The sequence below is a fragment of the Leptonychotes weddellii genome, chromosome 4 (genome assembly GCF_054177405.1).
Source record: "Leptonychotes weddellii isolate Sample4059 chromosome 4, ASM5417740v2, whole genome shotgun sequence".
In the NCBI taxonomy this organism is placed as follows: domain Eukaryota; kingdom Metazoa; phylum Chordata; class Mammalia; order Carnivora; family Phocidae; genus Leptonychotes; species Leptonychotes weddellii.
The window spans coordinates 38,313,510-38,340,593 of NC_138372.1; the positions used below are offsets into that span (position 1 = coordinate 38,313,510).

Here is a 27,084-nt window from a genome sequence, read left to right on the forward strand (position 1 = left end):
TAATGGGGGAAGACAGAATTAAACAAACAGATACACAAAATTTAGCAAATAGATACCTCATTATGAACTATGATAAGTGCAATAAAAAAAAATACAGGGAGTGTATAATCATCTCTTTCTCCTATTTCTAATACCAACTTGGAAATAGGATAAGGCTTCCTATACCACAAAAAAAGGAGTTCTATATGAAAAAAGATTCAGAATCCAAATTATGTAAACTTACAGCTTCTCTGCCAATGAGTGGATAAAAGGGGGTACCAAAAAGTTTCCTTCCATTGATAAATGCCTTCATGATAAAATTGGTCACTATTGAAAAAAGAAGAAAAAATAAAGATGCAGACCTTAATGTGTAAAAGCTTTAAAAACAGGGGATTTCTATATTTAAAACTTACTTTTTCTAGAAACTCCAGCACCAAGGTTATGATTCAAGTCAAAAGGATCTAGAAAAGAAATATTTATTTTTTGATTTAAAATTCTGTTCACTGTAACAAAATATACATACAAGCCATAACTAGAGAGTAATACTATATAACTCAGACTATTTAAGTCAGCAAATTATTCTTCTAAAATTATAGATTAAAAATGATAGAAATTGGGGGGGAGGGAAAAAATAATAAAAGGACAGAAACATAAAAATCAAGATGAAGAATCTTCCAAATTCTAATGTGCTTTCGGTTTTCCCTTCAATTTCCTTCCCAAATGAAACTGGCTTTTTGTTTTATTTTGTTCCTCAGCTAATGAGTAACGTCATTAGTAATGTCAGCTAACGATTACCTTCAATTGCAATGCATTTGGATGTCCACTGCTTCTCAAAAGTTGTCAACAGCTTTTTCTGCCGAATGCTAATTACATATTCCTTGAAATCAAACTCTTCAGTATAGAAGCGAAGCAGTCCCAACCAAAGCTCTCCTAATGTTTCTGTGTTCTTTCCAAGTGAAGGTAAACGTTTTTTCTATAGGTAAGAAAAAAGAAAGAGAGAAAGGTCTATACTTACTCAAAATATGGAACCCAAATATAAGTAAAATTATTAAATTATGCAAATCCTAACACATATCAGTGAGCATTCTATAACATAAAGACTATGAAAAAATTACCAGTTCTTCTGTTTTATCAAAGAAAAATGCATTCCATCCATCAACCATTCTCTGTGGAATCTGTTTTCCATCAAAGATCTGTAAAAACAATTTTATTATTAGATTTTAAGTCCTCTTATGCAAACACCTAAGTATCCTTATATCATTTTAGAATGTACCTATAAGAGATATTGAGATACTTCTTTCCAAAAGGAACATGTCAGGATAGTCTAATTTGATGCCAAGATATTAATGAATAAAATGTATCTGGAAGATCAAAGCTGGGAAAGGATATCTTAAGAGCTTGAGACTCTCCAAATGACACATTTGATGTTATCTATTTGGCCTGTCAAAACGCATCCAGCCCAAGACTAATGAAGTAAAACTAAAGGAAGAAAAAAAAAAAAACCAATGAAAACCACATTTTTATCAATGGATCATAGATGTAGAAATACATAATACCTATTGATTTGTATACCCAAAGGAAATCAATGGAACCGCTTGTTTTGGGGACGGGCTCTAGTACTTTTTTTTTTTTTTTAAAGATTTTTTTTTTTATTTATTTATTTGACAGAGAGAGACACAGCGAGAGAGGGAACACAAGCAGGGGGAGTGGGAGAGGGAGAAGCAGGCGTTCCGCTGAGCAGAGAGCCCGACGCGGGGCTCGATCCCAGGACTCTGGGATCATGACCTGAGCCGAAGGCAGACGCTTAACGACTGAGCCACCCAGGTGCCCCCAGGCTCTAGTACTTTTAATCAGTTATCTGTATCAGATGATGCTGAAAAGCCCCTGAGTATTGATTTCTTTAAAGAGAAAATTAGGTAGCTTTTCCTGACATCTTGATAAAAACTGTAAAATCTTCATGATTAATTATGAATAATAATCCACTGTCTTGAGGAAAGGGAGGGGAGAGTAATGCTACTTTACTAGAAGAAAACTATCCCTTAAGATGGGTTCTTTAAAAAAGTAAAAAGTTGCAACAGGTTCAGTGAGCAGACCTCATTTCTAGTCTTAGTCCTGCCTGGTAGTGATTCTAGACAAGACAATTATCCTCCTAAACCCTTCACTGTTTTCCCAATGAAAATGAGAGATTAATTAGGTCAGCTGTTTTCAAATTTCGTTTTTCTTTGAAGCTGTAGAATCCTTTCCTAAAATGGAACCTTCCTGAAGCTTAAAGCAAATAAAGGTAGAGGTACTTTAACAGAATCCTAAGTGGAGAAAACATACCCCATTTTTTCCTTATCTCACTTCTCACACATACACTAATAAGCCCCTAGAGCTTACCAGAAAATACTTTAAAACCATCAGATAAGGTGGTCCCCATCACCCCTTCCATTTTAGATGGCACAGTGATTTACAAAATTAACATTATCTGGCCTCTCTAATTTCACTCGCAGGTTTAAGTTCCTTGTAGGCAAAAACTGTAACTTTAGAGCCAAAAATTCCTACTTATATCAAAGCCTGCTATTTATATAGAGAGAATAAATACTTAATACATGTTTGTTGAATGAATATATCTTATTCTGGAAGCATGTTTACAAAAAGATGAAGTTTCCAGAAACTTAGGCTAAGAAGTTGCCTTTTTTTTTTTTTTTGAAAGAGTGTGCATGCAAGCGCGCATGAAGGAGGAGGGGCAGAGGGAGAGAGGGAGAGACTCTCAAGCAGACTCCCACTAAGCATGGAACCCAATGCACTGCCCAATCTCACAACCCTAAGATCATGACCTGAGCTGAAATCAAGAGTCGGACATTTGACTGAGCCACCCAGATGCCCCAGTTGCTTTTTATATTTATATGTAACTTAAATACAGGTATCACTTATCTACCATAAATTCCGACACTTCATAAAACAAACAAGGGAGAGCATGGCAATTAGATATTGATACCTACAACAAATCTTGCCCTGAATAAAGAAATGAAGATATTAAAGAAACCAAATTGTAATATTTTACCATTACAGAAGATTTTACCCTTATAGATGCTATTATAGATATTACATGGGAATAATATAAGCTATGTCGTTATACTTGATTCTTCTTAATATAATTCTTATTTTTGATTAACAACTATGACCCAACTATGTTGGCTGATAACACAGTGAAGTGGACCCTGTGTGCCTTGGAAGGTATTTAATCACTGATTTGCCTTTTTTTTAATGAGCTCTCATACTTCACTTTCTAACTTTCCACTGTTTCAGCCCTTAGAAGGATAAATGCTATCCCCCCGCTTTCTCTTACACACACAATTTCTCTTTCCATTTCTCTCTTCTCTTTCTCTCAACACCAATCATGCTCTACTTGAGCAGTGAGCTCTACTCAGTCCTCCCTGTAAAACCTCATGAACAATCATATTTGTACAAGAAGTGACCCTGTATGTTTTCATATTTACTTTCATATTTAACTGTAATAGTTTAGTATCTGCTGCTATATTTAAACTGCAATATTTAAATTTTTTAGTTGTGGTAAAATACACATAACAAAAATGATTATGATGGTAAAGTTTACAACTGTTCAGTTCAGTGGCATTAAGTACACTCACATTGTTGTGCACCATCATCACCATCCATCCACAGAATTCTTTTCATTTTGCAAAAATGAAACTGACACTATTAAACAATAATTCCCCGTTCCTCCCTCTCCTAGCCCCCGAAAACCACCATTCCACTTTCCATCTCTATGAGTTTGACTACTCTATATAATTGAAATCATATAATATTTAGCCTTTAGTGACTGGTTTACTTCACTTATCACTTAGCATACTGCCCTCAAGATTCATCCATTCAGTTGCAATTTTTAAGCTAATATAAGCTAAGAAAACACAGAAGTTCATAATATCAAGTGTAGCTAACACTCCCTAATCCTCTCTTAGTACTTTTACGTGAAAATTTGTTTTTACTTACGATTTTCTAGAATACAGCAAAATTATTCTGCTTAGGAAAGCTCCTTCTGACCTAAAGAACTCTGTATTGTTAACCATGAAAAGTACACTTAGCAGTCTTATACCCAGTCACTTCAAGTCTAGGTTCAATTACAAATGGAGTCAAAGATCAACAGCTTCATTAAACATATCCTTACCCTTAAAAGTTGATCGATGTCAATGACCAATACTTAAATGATGCCAGAGCAATGGACAATGGGGTCCCATATGATAAGCAAAAAAGGCCAGAAGCAAAAATCCATATATCATCAGTTCATATGTATCACAAAGCCCCCCACAATCAGAGCTCATTATGATGGAAAACATTCCATGGACTGTCTCTCATTTCATCAAGCACTGTTAAGCAGATAATGGGAGAGTTCTTGAAGTTGGCTACTGCAGTCCTGCCTACATTTTTCCAATAATAATATTAATACAGCTGCTAATGATAGTAGTAGTAATAATAATAATGATAAAGCAAGCACCATTTATGAACACCTACTTTAGCACTTACTATAATTCAAGGGCATTTGATTTCTCTGTTCCTTATATCAACACTGAAATAATACTATTATTACATTATTACTGTTGATGAAACTCAGACTAGTGGCAGTCAGGCATCTTAGTGAAGGCCACAATGTCAGAATTAGAATTCAGACCACATATCTCTAGCTCCAAAATCATGCCCCGCTCTTTCCTGAACGGCTCCTCATTCATGGGTAACAGAATTACCCACAAACCACCATGAAAACAAAATTCGTGAGCCACTTCAGTTAATCATAATATTCTGTCAAAGTCACAGCAAATCATAGTAAATGGCTGCTATGATATTCCTGTGTAATAATGCATTTAAGATACCCAAATTTAAAGTCTTAACAACAGTTAGACTAATACAGAGAATGACCCTGGCCTTGTCAGGCCTCATTAATTCATGTTAAAATTTAAATATCCTACTATATACAACCTTGTTAAAAACCACATCACTCAACGCAGATTCAGCAACTTAAAATTTTCTGCCAGGAAAGGATATTTGAAATTTTTGTTTCTTCTCTACTGTTAATTTAAAAGGGGGAATAAATGCTGCTATAAGTACATGGCATTCATTAGAACTTATTAAAACTTACTAAGGCCATCTGATATCCACCATATGGCTTGCTTATTTTGTGATTTTCTTCTCTGCCATGACTACTGGTTTGTGTAAAGTCAGAATATGTGATTTGCCAAATAATTCTGATGCTTCTCTCTTACCTCAAAATAATCACCTTTCTAAGAAATTAGAACTGGATTCTCCCTAATGCTTGCAAATACACTTTGTGCCAGGAATGAGGAGGAATAGATGGATGATTAAGAACTCCTTTAAACCTATTTCACAGAGTATAAATTGGCTACAAAAAGGGAATCCATGAGTCACCAAATCTGAATGAATAGAAGTATAATGTTTCTTCTGATGTACATTCTCATGCTTAATGCAAGTTAACATGACCTTACAAAAATGAGGAAGAATTTTCTTGGGTTTTCTCTCAACCAAAATTCACAAAGTTGACCAAAGTATACACAAGAATACCAAAGTTCATTGCCAGGCAGGAGCAGGGAGAATACTATGGAGAGAAGAAACTTTATATTTGCATCTGAGAGACTATAATGCATGAGTTCATGGATGGCTATAACACTTTCATAATCACTTGCAGCATTCTAAGACTATGAAATACAAACACATTACAAAAGATATTCAACAGTTTTGTTTATCTAAAATCCCTTTGGTAGTCTATATTCTCCCATAATGAATTTTTCAAAAAGATTCATTATGTGATTATATCATTAAGGGAAGAAGAAAACTTAGGATGTCCACGCTGGAAAAATCCTTCATGACCTCATAACTGATCAAGATCTGTGTTTAGATTAATGTTTTCAAAAGAAACTCCTTTACAGTTTTCTTAAACACCTACCTCTTGTAGAACTGGGATAACAGGTGGTTTTCTCTGCTGCAGAAAGTACAGCACCATAAGGATATAAGCATATGAAGATAAACTTCCCCTAGAAGCATCTCCAATGTCACATCGCTAAAGAAACATAACAATGATTGAAAATAAAACTTCAGAATCTTATTCCATGCAGAAGTACTGACTACTTTGAGATACTACTTTTTTTTAACCCATCAAACTGTCAAATATCCAAAAGTTAAATAACAAACTATTATGAGGATGGGTAAACAGGCACTCTCACACATTACAGATGACCATATAAATTAGCATAAAATCTATGAAGAATAATTTGATAATATCAAAATTACAAAAGCATATCTCACTTAACCTAGCAATTTTAAGAATTTATCCTGCAAACACACCAAACACCAAAAAATATGTGAAATAACTAAATAAGAAGTTTTTTAAATCATAGCACTGTTTTAACAGCAAAAAAAACAGAAACTTAAGACTCCTCAAGAAAGCACAGGTTTTAAACAACTGATGACTACACAATTGAACAGGGTGTAGCCATTAAAAAAGAACAAGGAAGCTCTAGTATACTAACAGGAAGTAATTATCAGTATCTACTGATCAGTGAGAAAAGCAAAGTACAAAACAATGTTTTTAGTATATTTATACCCATTATAAAAAGGAGAAAGGAAATTTTTGTATTTGCTTATACTGGTATATTTCTGGGAGGATACAGAGGAACTTTTAATACCAGTTGCCTCTAGCAAGAGGCACTGGTTGGCTAGGAGACAGGTGTGGAAGGGAGATTTTCTACCAGAAATCCCTTCAGACTTTTTGAATTCTGAACCACATGAGTAAGTTGCCCATTCCAAACAAAATTTTTAATTAAAAATAAATCCTAAAAGAATCCTCAGAGGCTTCCCCTGAGTAAGACTTTAGCCGATACTATATAAAGGGGGAGGAATGATTTCTCTGACATGAAAGACTTAGTTTCATTACTACAACTCCACTGAAGTACAGAACGATTATGCTAAAGTTATTCTGTGAGGTGAATCTAGAAAAACAGCCATATCAAATACAACTTGAGGATGTGGCTAAACGCCACTCTTTTCTAAGATGACCTCTGTCCACAAAGACATGTATAGGAATATCTAAACAAGTACGTCTCCCTGTTGTGGAAGAGTGGATTTAGTGAAATGAAAATGCAACCAAATCATTCAGCTACTAGAAACCTTCTACCAACACATTGAAAAATTAACTGTTTATTGAGCAGCTACCATAAGGCAGGTACACTAAATTGGGGATACAGGTCTCCATCTTCATTGAGTTTACCCACTTAGCTAAAAAAAGAAAACAGAATTCAGTATTATAAGTGTTATAATAGGAGAAACACAAGGTTTTATTGGGATTGTTTTGTTTTCTTGGCCAAAAAAAACTTACGACTGAACCCAAATTTCAGATGTCCTAACCCAGAGATTCTTAATTAGGATGATATGCCAAATTCCCATACCTGGGGCTGAAAATCATTATTGCACTGAGTAATTTTACTACTGAGAATTTAGTTAAGTGTTACACATGGGAATAAAGCACATACAGGAAAAAACTAAGACACTAATAAGTATAAACTTAAATCATTTACTATTGAGTGCTTCCTTTAAAAGCTCAGATAAACAAAACTGAGATTTGTCACAAGTGTGACATCAGTATATTTCACTTTAACTATTGTATTATAACAAAGGAGATCATTAACTATTTTATAAATACCTTTGCAAACACCTTCATAGTATATCCCAAGTACTGTACTCTAGGATCAATAGCTGCATAAGTAGCTAGCATTCTTGTGTTATGTTGAGCCTGAAAAAAATTACATATTTGAAAGCATTTCAAATTTATTAAAATTAAACTTATAAATCAGATAAAAAGATATACTCCAAATATAATATATAATTGTAAAACTTAGAATAACTGCAAATGAGTCAAAAACTAATCTTCAATCTGAAGGAAATATCAAGATGGTTCCTAAAAATATTTTTGTCTTACAATGCTCACATTTGAAATTTTTAAACATAAATGTATAGTCAGTGATCTGTAAACTTTTCATTTTTTATCTATAAACTTTTAGAATGACAAGTGTAAACATACCTAGGTCTATACAAAAAGAAACACTTACCAAGGTATTATATAAACTGATATCACCTTCTAAACCACTTCGTCTATGTTCAAATTTTACTATAGGCACTTTGGCAGTAGTTATAGGCAAAATGTTCCTTAAACCTGATTTAAAACAAACAAATACAAAAACTTCATTAGGTTAAATAATTTTCATAAAGCTAAAAAATATTTTGTTGTTTTAAAGCTGTAACTTAAGATTCATACCTGGATGTCTCTTAAGAATTTTTGCCAAATTTTCAATTATTTCTTTACAGTTTAATTTCTAAAAAACAAAAGAAACAAATAATAAAGTTTGTCTAAGTCAATTTGGCCTTGTGCAAATTCACTTCAATGAGGCATTTAATACTAGCACTGAAAATCTCCAGCTATGAAACAACTCAAAGTATAGTCTAGAGACCTGCAGTATCGCCATCACCTGGAAATTTGATGGAAATGCAGAATCTCAGGCCCCACCCCAGTCTACTGAATCACAATCTACATTTTAACAAGATTCCCAGGTAATTCACATCCACATTAAAGTGTGAGGCACACAAAAACAGGAGAATAATGTTTTCAAATATGTGAAATACATAACTAGAGATGGATCTGGTGAAGGCAAAACAGTATAGTGTTTAAGAACATAGGCTCTGAATTTAGACAAACCTGGATTCAATCTTCAACTAAGTATTATTAATAAGCTGCGTGACTTTGACCAGACCCTTAACACCTTGGAGCCTCATACTACTATTCTATAAAACCAAGATAATTATAAACTCCTGCCCTATCAAGTAGTTGGAAGGATTACATGAGACATGTACGTAAAGCATTCAACAGCATGCTTGGCACAAAATAAGCACTTTAAATCTGTGAGCTTGTCATTATGTTGATGAGGAAAAGTAATCCAATTATTACCAGTACCTACTTCTTCAAGAAAATTCTTACCTCTACAAATTTAAATACGTTGATTTTTTTAAAAATCAGAGACAGCAGAGTTGATATGGTAACAATAACCATGATACAAGGAATAGGGAAGATAATGGCATTATAAATTAACTAGATTAAGCTAAACGGTATATACATCAGTGCCCACACTTACTACTAAAAGCACTTTTGTATATCCCCAACATGTTCTTTTTAGCCACTAGAGAGCAGTAATCATTGCGGCTTAACCCGAGGATTTCAAGGGAATCTACAGTTCCTAATTAACACATAATAAAATTTATTATGCAAGGATACAATTTATGCTAAACTATGTTTCAACAATGTCTCATCTGGAAGAAAATGTGTTCTTTTTCACTGCTTCAACTTTCCAGTGTGAATGGCACAGATGATATATAACAGACAAACCCGTAGTGATTAGAAATCCAATTATTAAATTTTACACAGAAGGTATCTAAACCCTAACCTCCACCCCTGGGTAAAATCATTTCCTATTCCCTCAATTCTTGCCCTTCAAAATAGAGAGAGGCAGCCTCTTTCCAGTAGATGGCACTGAGTAGAAGTTAGTTAAGAAGAATTAAAATATTTATAATTTCTCAATCTTTTTAAAAGATAAAATGTTAATACTAGAAATAATTTCTTAGGGCCAGAAATAAGGATCTACCAGACATCTGTACTCTGCCATCGTTACTCTGGTTCTAACAATTTAAACGCCACCTTTTGAAAAAAATTCAGAAACGCATAGGTACACTATTCTGCTGAATTCTTTTAAAGTACAACAGAGGCTATACTGACACCACTACAGATGCCAGAAGCTTGGCCACACCCCAATCTTGCAAGCAGTCCCTGATTTTGAGACATAAATTCCAACAGTTATGTTGGTAAAGGAAGGAGCAACTACAGGGATCCCCTCCTTTCTAGTTGCTGCTAGGAAGGCCTGGGATACTTCCCTGTCCAATCAGTCCCTTTCTTTACTGGAGCTTGGACAATCTTGTTTCCACTGCTGATGGTACACAAAGAGAGAAAGCGTAAGTACCCACTCTCACTGCTGAGACTGCTCTGGGGGAAGGTCTGCTCCTGGCATCTCACAGTGAAACTCCAAAAGTAGTGGTTAGGTTCTACAGTACTATTAGTACTATATTTCAGCTACATTATGGGTTAAATAAATTACAGGGAAGCAGTGAGATACAATGGAAAGAGCATGAACTGTGGAGTCAGACAGACCTGGGTACGAATCCCGGCTCCAACATTTACTAGCTGTGTGAACTTGGGCAAGTCAGTTTATCACTCAAAGCCTCAGTTTCCTCATCTGTAAAATGGGGGAAATTATCTACCTCAAAGGTGGTTGTAAGAATAAAATGAGGCCTCAATAAATGTTAGTTCCCCTCCCCACCCAAAATTAGTTTCTAAAAGCTATCCTAGAACATGACATTTGTAACACTGCTTTACGGAAAAAAATGTGTTCTAAGTGCCCCCAAATTACAATTAACTTGTACAACACAATCCATTTATAAATTAGATGTTCACTTTTATTTTCTATCTTTAGTGATACAAAGATATCACCTAATGGAAGAGATATGAAAAGACAGAGGAAATGAGATCAGTGTTCACTACAGTAGCATCAGCTTCACATTGGTTCCAATGAAAAAAACTGCAACTCTATATTAACTTTTTCCAAAAATTCATTACAAAGCACTTTTAACTCTTAGTGACATGGTTTTTGTGTTACAAAATTACTGAATTTTGGGGTGCCTGGGTGGCTCAGTTGGTTAAGCGACTGCCTTTGGCTCAGGTCATGATCCTTGAATCCCTGGATGGAGTCCCGCATTGGGCTGGCTCCCTGCTCGGCAGGGAGTCTGCTTCTCCCTCTGACCCTCCCCCATCTCATGTGCTCTCCCTCTCTCATTCTCTCTGTCTCAAATAAACAAATAAAATCTTTAAAAAAAATAAAATTACTGAATTTTAAGTAAATTTACTTACTTAGACATTTGAATGTCTTCTAAAATGGTAGTGCTAAATGCTTTTACATTTCAAATACTACTACTGCTACTACATTTACACGAAGAATGACACCATATTTCTATCAATACTACATACATAATTTAAAATACATTCACCACTGGAAGAAAATAAACTTCTACATCTCTTTTCAAACACTAACTCTTACCTCTGCATTTTCGTGGCCTTCCAGGGTCATACAAATATCCAGATCACTATCACGAAATCCAAATCCATTCTTAGAAGAGCCAAATAAGCACAATCTTGCCTTTTCTAAGTAAAGGGAAAAAAAAGTCAAAAGTTTCATAATTAGCATGAAAGAGGTGCCTTCTATTACCCACTAATGGACTAACAAGAGATGATCTTATCTACTTCTATGGCTTAAATACCTTTCGTTGCCAGATATACTGAGAAATTCCAAAATATTCATCTAAAGCCGAGATCTCTTGCCTAAGTTCTCACAATCCTTGTTTCTAACTGCTTTTTCCATTTTTCTACAGACATTATAAAATCAAAAAGTCAAAACTAAGCCTTCAGCTTTTACCTCAAACCTACTATTGCTCCTATAATCCCTATTCTCAGCAAACAGTATCTTTATCTACTCAACTGCCAACGTCAGAAATACATGTGTAGTTCTTAACACCCCTCTCAGCTTCTATATCCAAACAATCACCAAGTCCATTAATTTCTTTCAACTTAACTATCTCGTAAGTTCATCTACTTTTCTTCATTCTCCACATCACTACCAATAGTAAAGTTCAATATTTAGAGATTTATCTTTTGGAAATAAAAGAGTTTTTTCAGGCACAATTCAAGTAGTTTGATAAATATCACCTTAGTACGCAGAATTAGTTCTCCCAAAGTGAGTGATTAATCCATTTGATATAAATTATGATAGAGTTATCCTTTCATATTTAGTGTCATTCAGTAACAGGTACCACTTCAAGCAAGCTGTTGCTTAACTGGATTGGGTTTCTCTCGCTATTAATTCTTCACATTATATATTTAGATAAGAAATTCTGTATTTTCAAAACCTAATTCTCTAATTCAGTTCTGATGTCCAACTTGAAATTTCAATGGCAACTGAGAGACATAAAAGAAGCTATGTTCATCAGCAAACAAAAATGTGCATGGGTTTAATATAACAGACTTAGATTTGGTCAGTATTTTCCATACTAACAAATATAACAGAAAATGGAATCCTATAGTATATAACAGATTATCTTTTACAAGTACAAATTCATTCTGATTATAAATCAATTCTTTATCCTTTTCTAAAATATTTGGCCATAAAACTTTTGATTTTTCACCCCTGTACCCCAAATCTGCTCCTTCTGCTGTTTTGCTATTTCAGTTAAATAATATCACACAACTACTAAAAGCCTTGAAACCATCCTTGACTCCTTTTTTCCCCTCATATCTACCATGTAAAGCGTCAGCAAATCCTATTGGCTCTACATTCAAAATATATCCTATATCTGACCACTTCTCATCGACTCTTCCAGAACATTATTATGTCTCACCTAAACTTATGCATCAGCCTCCTAAATTGCTCCTCCTGCTTCTATTCTTATAGACCTATACTCTATTCTCTCAGATCATGTCACTTAAGCGTTAAAACCTTCCCGAAGCTTCTCATTAGACACTCAAAATTCAAAACCCTTCTACCAATATCTATAAGGCTCTAATGATTCAATCTCTAGGCTACCTCTCAGACTTCATCTATTACAGTCTACCTCACACATTCCACTGCAGCCACACTGATGTCCTGCATGGCCTTCAAACACAACAAACATAATTCAATCTTGGGCTATATGTACTTGCTATTCTTTCTCTCTAGAATGTTCTCTCCTTGGATATTCATATAACTTGCTCCCTCACATTATTCATGGCTCTCTTCAAACGTCACTTTATCAGAGCAAACTACCCTAATAGTAGAGAGAACTACCCCCATCACTATCCTTTTAACTCCTACGCTTTAGTAGCATTTATTATTTCCTGATATTACATTATATACCTTTTTGTTAGTTGAATATCTGTCTACCCTTCTTAATATAAGCTTTCCGAAAGCAGGTTTCACCTTTTGTATTGGTACTGTATTCCCAGCACCTAGAATAGCACCTAAAACATAACATTCAATGAACACTTTAAAAATAAACAGAACTCAGACTAGGTGGCTATAATAACAAAAACAATCAATTTTTAATATATGACATACCATCATATTCTTTTTGAATAAACTTTTCCAAGCCAATTAAAATTTGCTCCCTGTTGTGTTGTTCAGAAAAGGGTGGTGATAACTCATCTAAGTTAAAAAAAAAAAAGAAAAAGGAAAAAGGAAAAAGAAAAGTAAGGAAAATGGAATCTGAAAAGGTATTCAATTTTTTACCCTAAACTCTTTACTTAAAATTTCATTATTTGTTAACTTCTCTGACTTTAAAATCATAAATGTTACTGGGGAAGGAAGGGGCAGGGGGACAGCAGAAAAATAATATATTTATAGGTTTATGTATGTTTCACATGATCATTTTCCCTATGAAATGCCTACAAAATATATTTACCTCTAAAAATTCTTTAATATTGTTTTTTTCAGACATTCTGCTCTTTTCCCATATACATGCTTGTTTTTCCTACCTGTAAGTCTATACTCAATATTGTTATGTAAGGCACCTGACCCATTCAAACCTAAGTTCCCTCAAATGTCTGGTCAAGATTCATATCTTCCCTATAAGATGCTTCCAGACACAGCCTTCAACGACTTCTTAAGTGAATTTCCTTATTTCCTAAACCACTTGCCAGTTTATAGTGACTAGTAACAATTTTATAGTTATTTCATTTAAATTCATATTATTTTTCCAAATAAGACCACATAGTCTTAAGAACAGCCTTTTTTCTATCTCCTCCTCTAGACTCATCCCCAAGAGTTAATACAGTAATAGGAACAAAGCAGTAATTTACAGTAATGACTTAAACTAATATTCAGCTTTTGAAAAACAAATGTAGCATCTGTGGTTGCAAGTTGAATACAGGCATACCTCATACCTCATTTTATTGCACTTCACTTTTTTGCTCCAGATACTGTGGTTTTCACAAATTGAAGTTTTGTGGCAACCCTGCACTGAGCAAGTCTATCAAGCACCTTTTCTCCACCAGCATTTGCTCACCTTATGTCTGTGTCACATTTTGGTAATTCTCATGCTATTTCAAACTTTTTCATTATTATTGTACTTGTTATGATGATCTGTGATCAGTGACCTTTGATGTTACTACTATAACTGTTTTGGGGTGTCACAAACTGTACCCAAATAAGATGACAAACTTAATCGATAAATGTTGTATGTGTTCTGAATGCTCCCTGACTGGCCATTCTCCCCATCTCTCTCCCTCTCCTCAGACCTCTCTATTCTGAGACACAAAAATATTGAAATTAGGCCAATTAATAACCTTACGATGGCCTCTAACTATTCAAGTAGAAAAAAAAAAATCACATGTCTCTCACTTTATATCAAAAGCTAGAAATTATTAAGCTTAGTGAGGAAAGCATGTCAAAAGTCAAGACAGGCTGAAAGCTAGGCCTCTTGCACCAAACAGCCAAGCTGTGAATGCAAAGGAAAAGTTCTTAAAGGAAATTAAAAGTGCTACTTCAGTGAACACAGGAACGAGGGGCACCTGAGTGGCTCAGTCGGTTAAATGTCTACCTTAGGCTCAGGTCATAATCTCAGGGTCCTGAGATCAAGCCCGGCATTGGATTCCCTACTCAAGGGGGAGACTGCTTCTCCCTCTCCCTCTGCAGCTTCCCCTGCTTGTGCTCTCTCTCTCTCTCAAATAAATAAATAAAATCTTTAAGAAAAAAAAAAAAAGAATGTGAAACAGCCTTACTGCTGATATGGAGAAAGTGTGAGTGGTCTAAATAGAAGCTCAAACCAGCCACAACACTTGCATAAGCCAAAGCCTAATTCAGAGCAAGGCCCTAACTTTCTTCAATTCTATGAAGGCTAAGAGAGGTGAGGACGCTGCAGAAGAAAAAGTCTGAAGCTAGCAGAAGTGGGCTCATGAGGTTTAAGGAAAGAAACCATTTGCATAACATAAAACTGCAATGTGAAGCAGCAAGTGACCCAGTAGATCACTAGCTGAGATAATTAATGAAGGTGGCCACACTAAACAACAGATTTTCAATGTAGACAAAACAGCCTTACATTGGAAGATACCATCTAGGACTTTTATAGCTAGACAGGAAAAATCAATGCCTGTCTTCAAAGCTTCAAAGAATAGGCTGACCCTCTTGTTAGGGGCTAATGTAGCTGGAGTCTTTAAGCTGAAACCAATGCTCATTTACCAATCCGAAAATCCTAGAACCGTTAGGAATTATACTTAATCTACTATGCCTGTGTTTTATAAATGAACAAAGCCTGGTTGACAGCACAACTGTGTGCAACATGGTTTACTGAATATTTTAAGACCACTGCTGAGACCTATTGCAGTAAAAAAGATTCAACATTACTGTTCACTAACATTGCACTTGGGCACCCAAGAGCTCTGGCAGAGATCTACATTAAGATTAAGGTTGTTTTCATGCCTGCTAACCCAACATCCATTTATTCCACAGCCCATGGATCAAGGAGTCATTTTGACTTTCATGTCCTATTAAGAAATACATTTTGTAAGGTTATAGCTGCCTCTTATGGATCTGTGCAAAGGAAACTGAAAATCTTTTGGAAAAGGAGTCACCATTCTAGATGCCATTAAGAACATCTGTGATTCATGGGAAGAAGTCAAAATAGCAACATAAACAGGAGGAGTTTAGAAGAAGTTGATTCCAACCCTCACGGATGACTCTGAGGGGTTTGAGACTCCAATGGAGGAAGTAACTGCAGATGTGGTGCAGACAGCAAGAGAACCAGAATAAAAAATGGAGCCTGAAGATGTGACTGAATTACCGCAATCTCATGATATAACTTGAACGGATGAGGGGCTGCTTTTAATGAATGATCACAGAAAGTGGTTTCTTGAGATAAACTCTACTCCTGAAGATACCATGAAGATTGTTGAAATGACAACAAAGGATTTAGAATATTACATAAACTTAGTTGATAAAGTTGATAAACACAGTTGATAAAACTGACTCCAATTTTGTTCTTTTGTTTTTTTGTTTTTTTTTAAGATTTTATTTATTTGACAGAGAGAGACACAGTGAGAGAGGGAACACAAGCAGGGGGAGTGGGAAAGGGAGAAGCAGGCTTCCCGCGGAGCAGGGAGCCCGATGTGGGGCTCAATCCCAGGACCCTGGGATCATGATCTGAGCCGAAGGCAGACACTTAATGACTGAGCCACCCAGGCACCCCAAAACTGACTCTAATTTTCAAAGTTTTACTGCGGATAAAATAGCTATCTAACAGCATCACATGCTACAGAAATCATTCATGACAGGAAGAGTCAATCAATGTGGCAAACGTCATTGTTATCTTAAGAAATTGCCATAGCCACCCCGATCAGTCAGCAGTCATCAATACTGAGGAAAGAACCTCTACAAGCAAAAAGATTACAATTCACTAAAAGCTCAGATGATGGTTAACATTTTTTAGCAATAAGGTATTTTTTAATTAAGGTATATTGTTTTTCTTTAGATATAATGCTACTGCACACTTAATAGATGTCAGTATAGTGTAAACATAACTTTTATATGCACTGGGAAACAAAAAAATTCATCTGACTCCCTTTATTGCAACACTCACTTTATTGTGGTGGTCTGGAACCCAACCCACAATATCTCCAAGGTACACCTGTAGCTGAATTACAGGTGATTTTTTATTATTATTATTAAAGAGGTGAAACTATTCTGTATCATACTATAATGGTAATACATAACACAATGCACTTGTCAAAATTCACAGAACTGTGCACCACAAAGAGTCAACTTTACAGTATGCAAATTTTAAAAAATCATCTAGGAGGTTGGGGAATCTCAGGATGGAATGCAGGCTGTAACAAAAGAATCATGTGTAAGACGTGTAAGACAACTTTACTCATGGGAGTGAGGGAAAAGGTAATAACCTAAATAACTCTGAAAATGAGTGGAGTTTGTAAGACTAAGGGCAAAAGGAATACACATAAGTACTGTACTCTAATTGATAAAGTTATTTCCCACAGGGGTATTAGATAATAGTTCCGATAATGTTATACATGTGTACTTAAATGGGACAATTAAATAAATGGGTAGCAGATGATGAGAGCCAGGTTTCTCATTGTTGGGAGTGGGAAATTTACAGATAAGCAGAAAGAAGAGTCTTGAATGAGCCATATGGTAATACATTCAAGTTGGAGCCATCAGTACAAAGTCATGTTTAATTTAAGATGGTCACATATAGAAATTTTTACAGATATGAACATATACTAAGTTAGTATATATACATAATTTTCTCGCTCAGAGAGGGCCTAAAAGCAACAACACCCAATAATAATAAGTACCCTAGCTTCCAGATCCTGGTTTCTAATACCATTCTCCAATAAAAGGAACCAGGGCTCTTCAGAGAAATTTCTAATTCTAGGACGGGGGTGGAAAATATACATGATGAGCCTGGAGCATCTTGCGGTGCCAGAAAGTAAGGAAGTGCTAAAAAAACAAATGAACAAATAAACAAAAAAAACCCACACACTGATGGGAGTATATTAAAGAGTCAAAGGAACCAACTGAAAGAGTTCCCAATAGCCAAATCTGGAACAATATGAGCAACAAAGTAGTATTGGATCATAACCCAAAGTATAAAATATCCATGAGTTCATATAAATGAATGAATAAATAAAAACAAATGTAATGTATTATATCTTAATAAAGCTGCTGGGAGAGAAAATGTGCCACAATCCAGCTATTCAACTCCTAGGTATGACCCAAGAGAAATTAAAGCATATATCCATACCCAGACCCACATACAAATGTACAGAGCAAATTTATTTGTAACAACCAAAATTTGGAAACAAGTCAACAGGTGAATGGTAAACAAATTGTGGCACATCCATATAATGAAACACAGCTCAGCAATAAAAATGAATGAAACATTTACACACATCACAACATGGATGGATCTCAAAATAATTATGCTAAATGAAAGAAGCCAGAACCCCACCTCAGAAAAAAAGAGTACATTCTATATAATTCTATTTATATAGAACTCTAGAAAATGCAAACTAACTTATAGTGACTAAATGCAATTAACTGGTTGCCTGGCAAGAGACTGGGATAGGGAAGTCTAGGGGGAAAGTATTACGATGGGGAACTAAATGTTATGACATCAGAAATTTTATTTTATCTGGGACCCAGAAAGTTATTTAAAAAAAATGTTTGCTGAGTGAAGGTTTACCCCTGGTACACCATAAATGTTGAATAAAGGTATGTAAGACTCTTCCCAAATTATAGCCTTATCTCCCTCTATTATCTTTCTTTTATTCTACCAAATCCAAGGCAATTCTTCTCCCAAAGAAATTATACACCCTATACTTTTGTGCATAATCTCCTAGATCTGAAAAAGCAGTTCAAGGTCCATCTCAAATGCCTCATCATTAATTCCAATTCCTCTGATCCACCCCAGTTAAAATTGTGTTTGCATTGCATTTTGTTTACCACTACTACAGCATGTAATATATTCTGCTTCCAATTATGGAAATTTTCACACATATCATATATCCGTCTAGAGAAGAACTGTGCAAGAGCATTGCAATGATGAAAATGTTTTCTATCTGGACTGTCCAATTCAGCAGCCACATGTAATTACTCAGTACTTGAGATGTGTAAAAATGAGGAACTTAGTTTTTAATTTTATTTTAATTAAATTTAAATAATGGCTACCGTATTAAACAGCACAGATCCAGAGTCTAAGCTCTTTAAAAGCAACACATAATATGGACCCTGTATTCCCGTTGGCATTTACCACAGTGCTGTGCATTTAGTAGGCATTTAGTGTCTGTTGTTGGGTCTCTAAACTATTAAAAAAAACCTCTACCAAAACAAACTGTAAGCAAACTGTTTTCAAATAAGAAAATAAATATTTAAAACCTAGGAAAGAATCTACTCAGAATAGCTCTAGTAATAAAAGACTTACCAAAACATCTTTTACATACTAAATCAAGTATTTCCCGAAATCGATTTGTCATTGGTGGTAGAGGTTTTAGATCAATTTTCCTGAAGTCCTCTGGACAATCATTTTTTGAATGGCCATCTTTTTTGCAGATGCTGCATACTATCGTTGGTGGCTATACAAAGGTAAAAAAATAATCTAATAATCTAATAAACTATTGAGGGACTCATCATCACTTAGAAAGCAGGTCCAAAAAGACTTTTACGTAACTCAATTCTGATAACCTGTGCTTCCAGGAGGTTTAAAAAAAAAATAAAAAAGTATTAATTAAATACAGTGTTAAATGTAAAAACCGTATTTTAAGTTAACCAATTTAACTCTTCCTCCCCACTAAAATGATATTATCAAGATCAGATTTACTCAGAGATGTGCTATACAGGAAATCCTAGAAGATGCAATATGTATGGGTTAATGCAAACATTTCAGTCAGCTCCCAAGATGAAATACGTGCATTAATTTAACCTACTGAGATCTTTAACAAAGTAGATTATAAAGAAATTTCAAGTGGCACCTTTCATTTCACTCCAAACATCTTCTATCTTCATAGTCAATCAATTATAAAACCCTCACCTGGCTAGTTGGTTCAATTTATTACATTAACATGGTACTCAAGAAACCAACTGTAGGGCTGAACTCAAAAAATAACTTCACTTCATACAAGGAATAACTCTTACGCAATAGCCACAAAGTTAATTGCAAACCCTATACCACCATTTAAAATGTATTCCAATGGACGACCAGCCAGGTAGTTAAAACAGTAAAAATGTATCCCAACTAGCTGAAAAAAACATATGGTGAAGGAAGAGCATCATTCTTTTCTTTATTATAAAATGCCTAGATCCCAGAGAGCCTCTTCCTCCAGGATTAGCTTGAACATTTACCTAGCCATGAACTCTGATGTAAATTATATACAGAAACCTCTACTTGTGGGAATGCTGTGCTATGAGCTAATTAACAATACCACTGGAATTTTCATTAGCTTTTCAAAACTTTTTTTTAAATGACATATTTAAATTCTAGAAAAGGAATTTCTAGGGGGAACAAGTGCAGAGAACAAAAAATGTACACTGCAGTTATATAATTATGAGGCTTTTCTAAAAACCTGCCATTTAATTCACCTTTCAACAGTCCATATGTCCTAAATACTGCAACCCAAAAAAAAAAAAAAAAAAGCAATAGATGTATCCTTACAAAGAATGAAGAAACACAGATTACTAATTAGGTTAAAATTTTTAAAGCTTGTCAATAACTAATTATTGATAAAATAATAAAACTGGATAACTTTCTAGGTTTTTTAAAAAATATTCTACTTGGTTTACACATGATCTATATAATCTTTTTTTTATCTTGGGTGCTGATATATCAATTATGTACACTGCATTTGAAGCAATGTGACTTAGAACTTTCTTTATTAACAAAGTAGTTACTGCTTATTTTCTGTTACTGGGGTATTTTATTTTCCATAATTTATCAAGTTAAAGTTCAGACTATCCCACTTTAAAAGTAGAAAAGTTAAGACTCCATTAACTTATAAAGGATATGCCAATATCCAAAGAAAAGCTCAATGGCAGAGACAGAATCTGGATTCTTCATATTTTTGGTTCCTGATCTCAGTTTCTGCTCATCTATCTTTATTAAATTTATATTCACTCACCCCATGTCAAAAAAACAAACAAAACTTTAAAGTAGAATACTATTAGAATTTACAAACCTTGTATTCTTCTTTGTAAAAGAAAAAATAAACATGAAGTTTAAAATATTTGCTGCCTTTGCCAAACTGATTTTCATAAAATATATGATGAATCCTTTATATGAGAAAGTGAAATAAACCAACTAGTAATAGAGTGCTGAAACCTTCTGAGGTTTTATATACACTCTTTAAAGACAAGTATAGGAAAAAATGTAAAAAGAAAAAGTGAAAATATATACCAAAATGTAAAAGTCTACCATCACAGAAGCTATTTTTACATTTCTGAATCTAAAAACTCTAAATAGTCATTAAAAAAACCCATAAAATCTTAAAGATTGTTTACAAAATGTATCCTACCTTGCCAGAGGTTAAAATAAATTTATCAAACACATAATATAATTCCTGGGTGGGGTGGTTATCATCATCATTAAGGTCAGAAGCATCTTCTGTAGCTTTGCAGTTGCAAGAGGTAGCAGATGTGTCAGTGCTCACAATCTGATGTGAACTCTCTGTTTCTATATTTGACCTGCAGTCTGTACCAACAGATTCATCTGGGTCAGGGGATTTATAATCAATGCAATTACATTGGCTGAGTTTCTTTTTTAAACAAGTTTCTGAAGGTGCTAAATCATCTTGTTTCTTATTTGATTTTGGCTCTAATTCACTGTCTTCACTGGTAGAAAGACAGGAAGATTCCTGTTCGAGTTCAGCCAAATCTAGTTCATTTACCAACAAACTGTCATCTTCAGTAATACATCTCTGTGATGTACATTCCATTTCATCATATTTATCAGGCTGACCTCTTTCTGCATTTATTTTTTCTGTGCTTTCTCCAAGTAGAATGCAACAATTGCATGCCATATTGTCAGACTTCACTGGTTTCTTACTGCTTATTTTCCCCTTCTCTTTTTTCATAGAATCCACTGTAGATTTATTTCCACCCTTCCTCTGAGGACAGGCAAAATACCGATAAGCTGCCCTGAATCTCTCCACAACATATTCATAAACAAGCTGGCTGTTTAAGCTCCGTGCAACATTCCTCTTGACTGAAAATGGATCTAGGAAAAAAGGAAATGGTCAGTTGCTAAGTATCTACTAACAAATTACAATTCCAAGTTTACCCAAAAGATCTGAACTGCTATACTGTCAGCAGAGTACATTTTCCCAAAGCTTTCCTAACCTAAGGTCTAAGTGGGAGTTCCTATAAACTGAGTAGGGGAAATACAATAGCAACATCTTTGTTTCTGTCATAAAATAAAAATGTTAAGGGGAAAAGAGAGAAAAGAATAATAATCAGGATAATTAATGAGAGGTTGGCCGAGGACACCAACTCAGTAATTACAAAATTTCAATGATAAAATTGGTAGATAAAGGCATACCGTTATGCCTTCCTATACTGTCATTAGATGAATTTTTCAAACCTCTAGGACCCATTCATAATTTTCATCTCTTGTCACAATATTCTTAGGTACATACTCCTTGCAATTTAAGCAAATAAAATATAACTAAAACTCTCAAAACTTCAAGTTAAAAAATATGATTTTATTTTTTTTTTTTTTTAAATTTTTTTTTTTTTTTAAAGATTTTGTTCATTTATTCATGAGAGACAGAGAGAGAGAGAGAGAGAAGCAGAGGGAGAAGCAGGCTCCCAAGGAGCAGGGAGCCCGATGTGGGACTCGATCCCAGGACCCTGGGACTATGACCTGAGCCGAAGGCAGACGCTTAACCATCTGAGCCACCCAGGCGCCCTAAAAAATATGATTTTAACATTTAACTTCAGTGAAATCAGAAAATTTAAGGAGAAATAAAAAAGTAGGAAAAAAGAGATCTAAGAAAGTAAAAATCAAACTGAAATTTAAATTTTGGTCCAGTCTAAAGTGGGTATGCTGAAAAGGCTTATATCTTGGTCCAGTCTAAAATGGGTATGCTGAAAAGGCTTATATCAACTACATCGTTATTAAGAAAATATAAAAGACCTCGAAAATGCTTATTGAGTTTTTGGATTTTATAAGCCTTACATACAAATATGCCCCAGGAAAAAGGAACAAATGGATGACATCCAAAAGACAATACACATTTTCTCCACTACTGAAGATCACTAAGTAAAAGGATTAACATGCAAGCTTCAGATTGTTAACGTTTGGGCATCTGTTAGTTTTTGCTGTTATCTAAGTCCACAGGCTGTTCTCTAAACCCAAAAGCTTTTCCTCTCCTTCTAGAAGAAGAAAAAGAAAAAGACAAGAAGACAAATTATGATAGCTACAAGCTTTAGAGCTCATTTATTTACTTTATGTAAGTGTACAAGATATAAGTACATGCTTGAGTGTATAAGAATATCTGTGGGTCTAGAGAAGGCCAACAGAGGACAGGCAACAAAAGAATGTATTGTCTAAACAGACTAAAATGATGGACAGAAATTCAATTCCTTATCTATAAAAAGTGAGTGAAATGCTGCATGATTTAAATTTTCTAGAAACCATTCTATTAATTTGCATTCTAAAGATCTTAATAGTCTCAGGATTTGATGTAAAACTTTTTTGTCGGGCGCCTGGGTGGCTCAGTTCATTAAGCGACTGCCTTTGGCTCAGGTCATGATCCTGGAGTCCCGGGATCGAGTCCCACATTGGTTCCCTGCTCAGCAGGGAGTCTGCTTCTCCCTCTGCCCTCTTCCTTCTCGTGCTCTCTGTCTCTTATTCTCTCTCTCAAATAAATAAATAAATAAAATCTTTAAAAAAAAAAAAAAACTTTTTTGTCAACATCAATTTTTTTTCTTTTTCTCAAATCAATCTTTTTTCTCTTTAGCTTAGCCACATTTAACAACTGAGGTACTTTTTTTTTAAATGTTTTTGAAGTATAGCTGACATACAATGTTACATTATAGTTTTAGGTGTACAACATAGTGATTCAACAACTCTGCAGTTATGCTATGCTCACCACAAGTGTAGCTACCATCTGTCACCATACAATGCTATTACAACACCAATGATTATATTCTCTATATATACTCTGGTGAGTTACACATTCCATAGAGATGAGGTACTTTAGAAAAGACAATGGAAAAACTGGATTTTCAAATTCTATTTTAACATAATTTTGTGACAGAAACTTACAGGAATACTCTAAGATTGTTTTGAATAGCTTTTCTGTTTTTCTATATTTTTGAAATTCTTCAAAAGAATTAGGAAATAAAAATAAAGGCATGTAATAAGCTAATAACCCTAACCAATATATTTATAGATTTGAAACTTTAAAATTAGTATTAATTCTATAAAACTATCATGGACTTGATAAAGAATTTACCTGACATATATAATGACAACCTAGTGGCATATATAGTGCTGCTAAGCCAAGGGATATAATTTATTAACACTGTATTAGAAACAAATGATGAGTGGCACACAAAAACATATTCTCCAAATGAAATAATATCATCTCACCTTCAATGGCTATTCGCCTTTTAGGCCAGTTTTTGTTTTCTCTTGTTAAAATATCTTGTATCCGTACACATATGACATATTCTTCCAAAGCAAAATCCAGTGTGTAAAATTTTAGCAGCTCTAACCACAACTGTCCCAGGGATACCTGATTTGGTGTTCCCAATGTTAAAGGAGACTGGAAAAGAAAAAATACTTTTAAGTTCCACAAAACTACAGAATCATTGAATTTTCAGTTTAAAAAGACCTTAGAGATCACCTTTACAAAAACTGAGGCATAAAGAAGTAACTTGCCAAGAAGCAGTTTGTGACACAGCTGGAAACAAGTCCTAGTTTACTGACTCCTAGAATTTTTTGTTCTTCCCACTAAACCAGTGATTCTCAACCGTGGCTGCACATCAGATCACACTGGGAGCATTAGAACACACTAATACCTGAGGCTCAATACCATTCCTACTCTCATACCCTTCCCAAGATTCGATTTAACTGACCTGGGCAATGGACCGGGCAATGGGATTTTTAAAGCCCCCTAAGTGATTCTCATGTGCAGCCAAGGTTGCAACCCACTACACAACAATTACTACAGCTCCTTATTGTAGTAATTACTTTAAAAATCTAAGTAAATGCCCTGGGCTTTCAAAAGCTAATTCCTTCATTCAGCGAACATTTATTTAGAACCTACTATGTCCCTGGCACTATGCTGGGGATATAAAAAAAAAAATGAGCACTCACGCTTAAACATAATGGTCACTATGCATCATTCACTCTTTTTAAGTGTGCCACATATAGTAACTATTAATTCTAACAACTCTATGAAGTAGATACTACAGGGCAAGGATTTGACTCAGGACCACCTGGCTACTGAATTTATGTTGCTAATCACTGTACCTACCATACTGCCACTCAAATAAGGTAAGGTCCTACCTTCACATAGTATTAGGAGAGGAAGAGACAATTTAACAATTACAGTAAACACTATGTGCTAAAATGGGCCTCTAAATTAGGAGGGTTTTAACAGAAGAGGTAATACTGTATTCTAAAGGAATTAGCTAGATAAAGACTGGCTAAAAGTGACCACTAAGATAAAGACATGAAACAGTCATCCACTCATTCAATTCTACAACTATTTATTGAGTGCCTACTATGTGCCAGGCACTTAGGATATATCCGTGAAAAAAACCTCAAGATCTTGCCTTAGTGGATCTTACTTTCCAGGGGAAGAAAATAACAAAAAACAAGTAAATTACATAGCAAGTTAGAAAAAGCAAAGTACTGTGGAAATAAAAAATTTTTGAGTAGAAGAATGGGAGTATGGGAGTATGACATGGTTTCATTGTTAAATAGCGTGGTCAGGATAGGTCTTGTTAAAAAGGTATGATTTGAAGAAGAGGGAGAAGTATTCTAGGAATAGGAACAGATAGAGCAAACACAATAAACAGAAGTGTGACTAGCTTTAAAAAGAAAATCAAGAAAGCTAGTGTAGTAGAGACAGGGTAAGAAGAGAAGAGAAAAACAAAGGGCTAGTCAGTAAGAACTCCTCAGCTTTTATTCTAAATTAAATGAGGAGCAACTGAAGCATTCTGAGTGTGGAGAAGAGGAAGGACATGATATGACTTAAGTTTTTGAAGAACCATTTTGATTGTTGTACTGAGAACAGACTATAGTTGACTCTTGAACAACATAGGGGTTAGGGACACACCAACCCCTATGAGGTCAAAATCTGCATATAACTTTTGACTCCCTCAAAACTTAACCACTAACAGCATGCTGTTGACCAAAAGGCTTACTGATAACATAGTCAACTAATACATATTTTATATATTTATTATGTACTGTATTCTCACAATAAAGTAAGCTAGAGAAAAGAAAATGTTAAGAAAATTATAAGAGAAAAATATTTACAGTAATATGCTATATTGAAAAAAAAATTCATGTAAGTGGACCTGCACAGTCCATGTTATTCAAGGGTCAACTGTATAAAGAAAAATGGTAGATATAGGGAAACTCATTATGAGGCTATGGTAGTAATCCAAGCCAAAGATGATGGTGGCTAGGACCTGCATGTTAACGGTGCAGGTGGTGAGAAGTGGTCAACTTCTAAATATATTTTGAAATAGAAATGACAGGATTTCCTGACAGATTTGATACAGGGTATAAAAGAGAGAAGTAAAGGATGATTCCAAGGCTTCTGACTGAGCAACTGAAAGGATGAAGTGCCATCAACTTAGATGTGAACACTGCCATGTGGAGAAAGAGGAAGACCAGAAGTCCAGATTTAGCCATGTTAAGTTTAAGATCTCTATTAGACATCTAAGTAGAGACATTAAATAGGCAGTTGGATACAACTATAGAATTCAGGAGTGTGGTATGGCTGAAGATTTAAATTTGGGAGTATCATACAGATGGTATGTAAAACCCATACAACTGGATAAGATCACCAAGGGAGTGTAGATACAGAAGAAAGGGGAGGGGATCAGCGATTGAGCTCTGGAGCATGCCAACATTAAGAGACTAAAGAGGAAAGGAGAAACCAGGGAAGGAGATTGAGAAGAAATAATCAGCCATGGGTGTGCTATCCTGAAAGTCAAGATAAGAAATTTTTCAGAGAAGAAAATAATCCACTGGCAAATATTGCTGATACATCAAAAATATAAAAATTGAGAAGTGACAATTGGATTTAGCAATATGGAAGATAATGATATTGACGTACAAGCTTTGGTAGGTTGATGAGGGTCAAAGCCTGACTACACTGAGTTAAGAGGAAACAGGTATCAGAAATAGTGAATATGGACAATTCTTTCAAGAAGTTTTATTGCAAAA

The 27,084-nt window shown here is 34.8% G+C and overlaps 1 protein-coding gene across 9 annotated transcripts in view; it reads right to left on the reverse strand.

The window, feature by feature from the left end:
* Window positions 1-27,084, reverse strand: part of TUT4 (terminal uridylyl transferase 4) — a 125,198-nt gene that overhangs the window by 17,834 nt on the left and 80,280 nt on the right. For 8 of the 9 annotated variants that reach the window (XM_081816933.1, XM_081816932.1, XM_081816931.1 and 5 more), the window contains exons 12-24: window positions 24,268-24,442; window positions 21,188-21,888; window positions 19,105-19,255; window positions 13,230-13,316; window positions 11,181-11,284; window positions 8,300-8,357; window positions 8,094-8,197; window positions 7,688-7,777; window positions 5,936-6,049; window positions 1,095-1,172; window positions 775-952; window positions 393-440; window positions 224-306 (exon numbers count right to left, since the gene is read on the reverse strand). In XM_081816933.1, the coding sequence (XP_081673059.1) occupies window positions 224-306; window positions 393-440; window positions 775-952; window positions 1,095-1,172; window positions 5,936-6,049; window positions 7,688-7,777; window positions 8,094-8,197; window positions 8,300-8,357; window positions 11,181-11,284; window positions 13,230-13,316; window positions 19,105-19,255; window positions 21,188-21,888; window positions 24,268-24,442 (1,971 nt within the window). The remainder of the gene's footprint in view (window positions 1-223; window positions 307-392; window positions 441-774; window positions 953-1,094; window positions 1,173-5,935; window positions 6,050-7,687; window positions 7,778-8,093; window positions 8,198-8,299; window positions 8,358-11,180; window positions 11,285-13,229; window positions 13,317-19,104; window positions 19,256-21,187; window positions 21,889-24,267; window positions 24,443-27,084) is intronic. The other variant, XM_081816938.1, reaches the window with a different exon arrangement.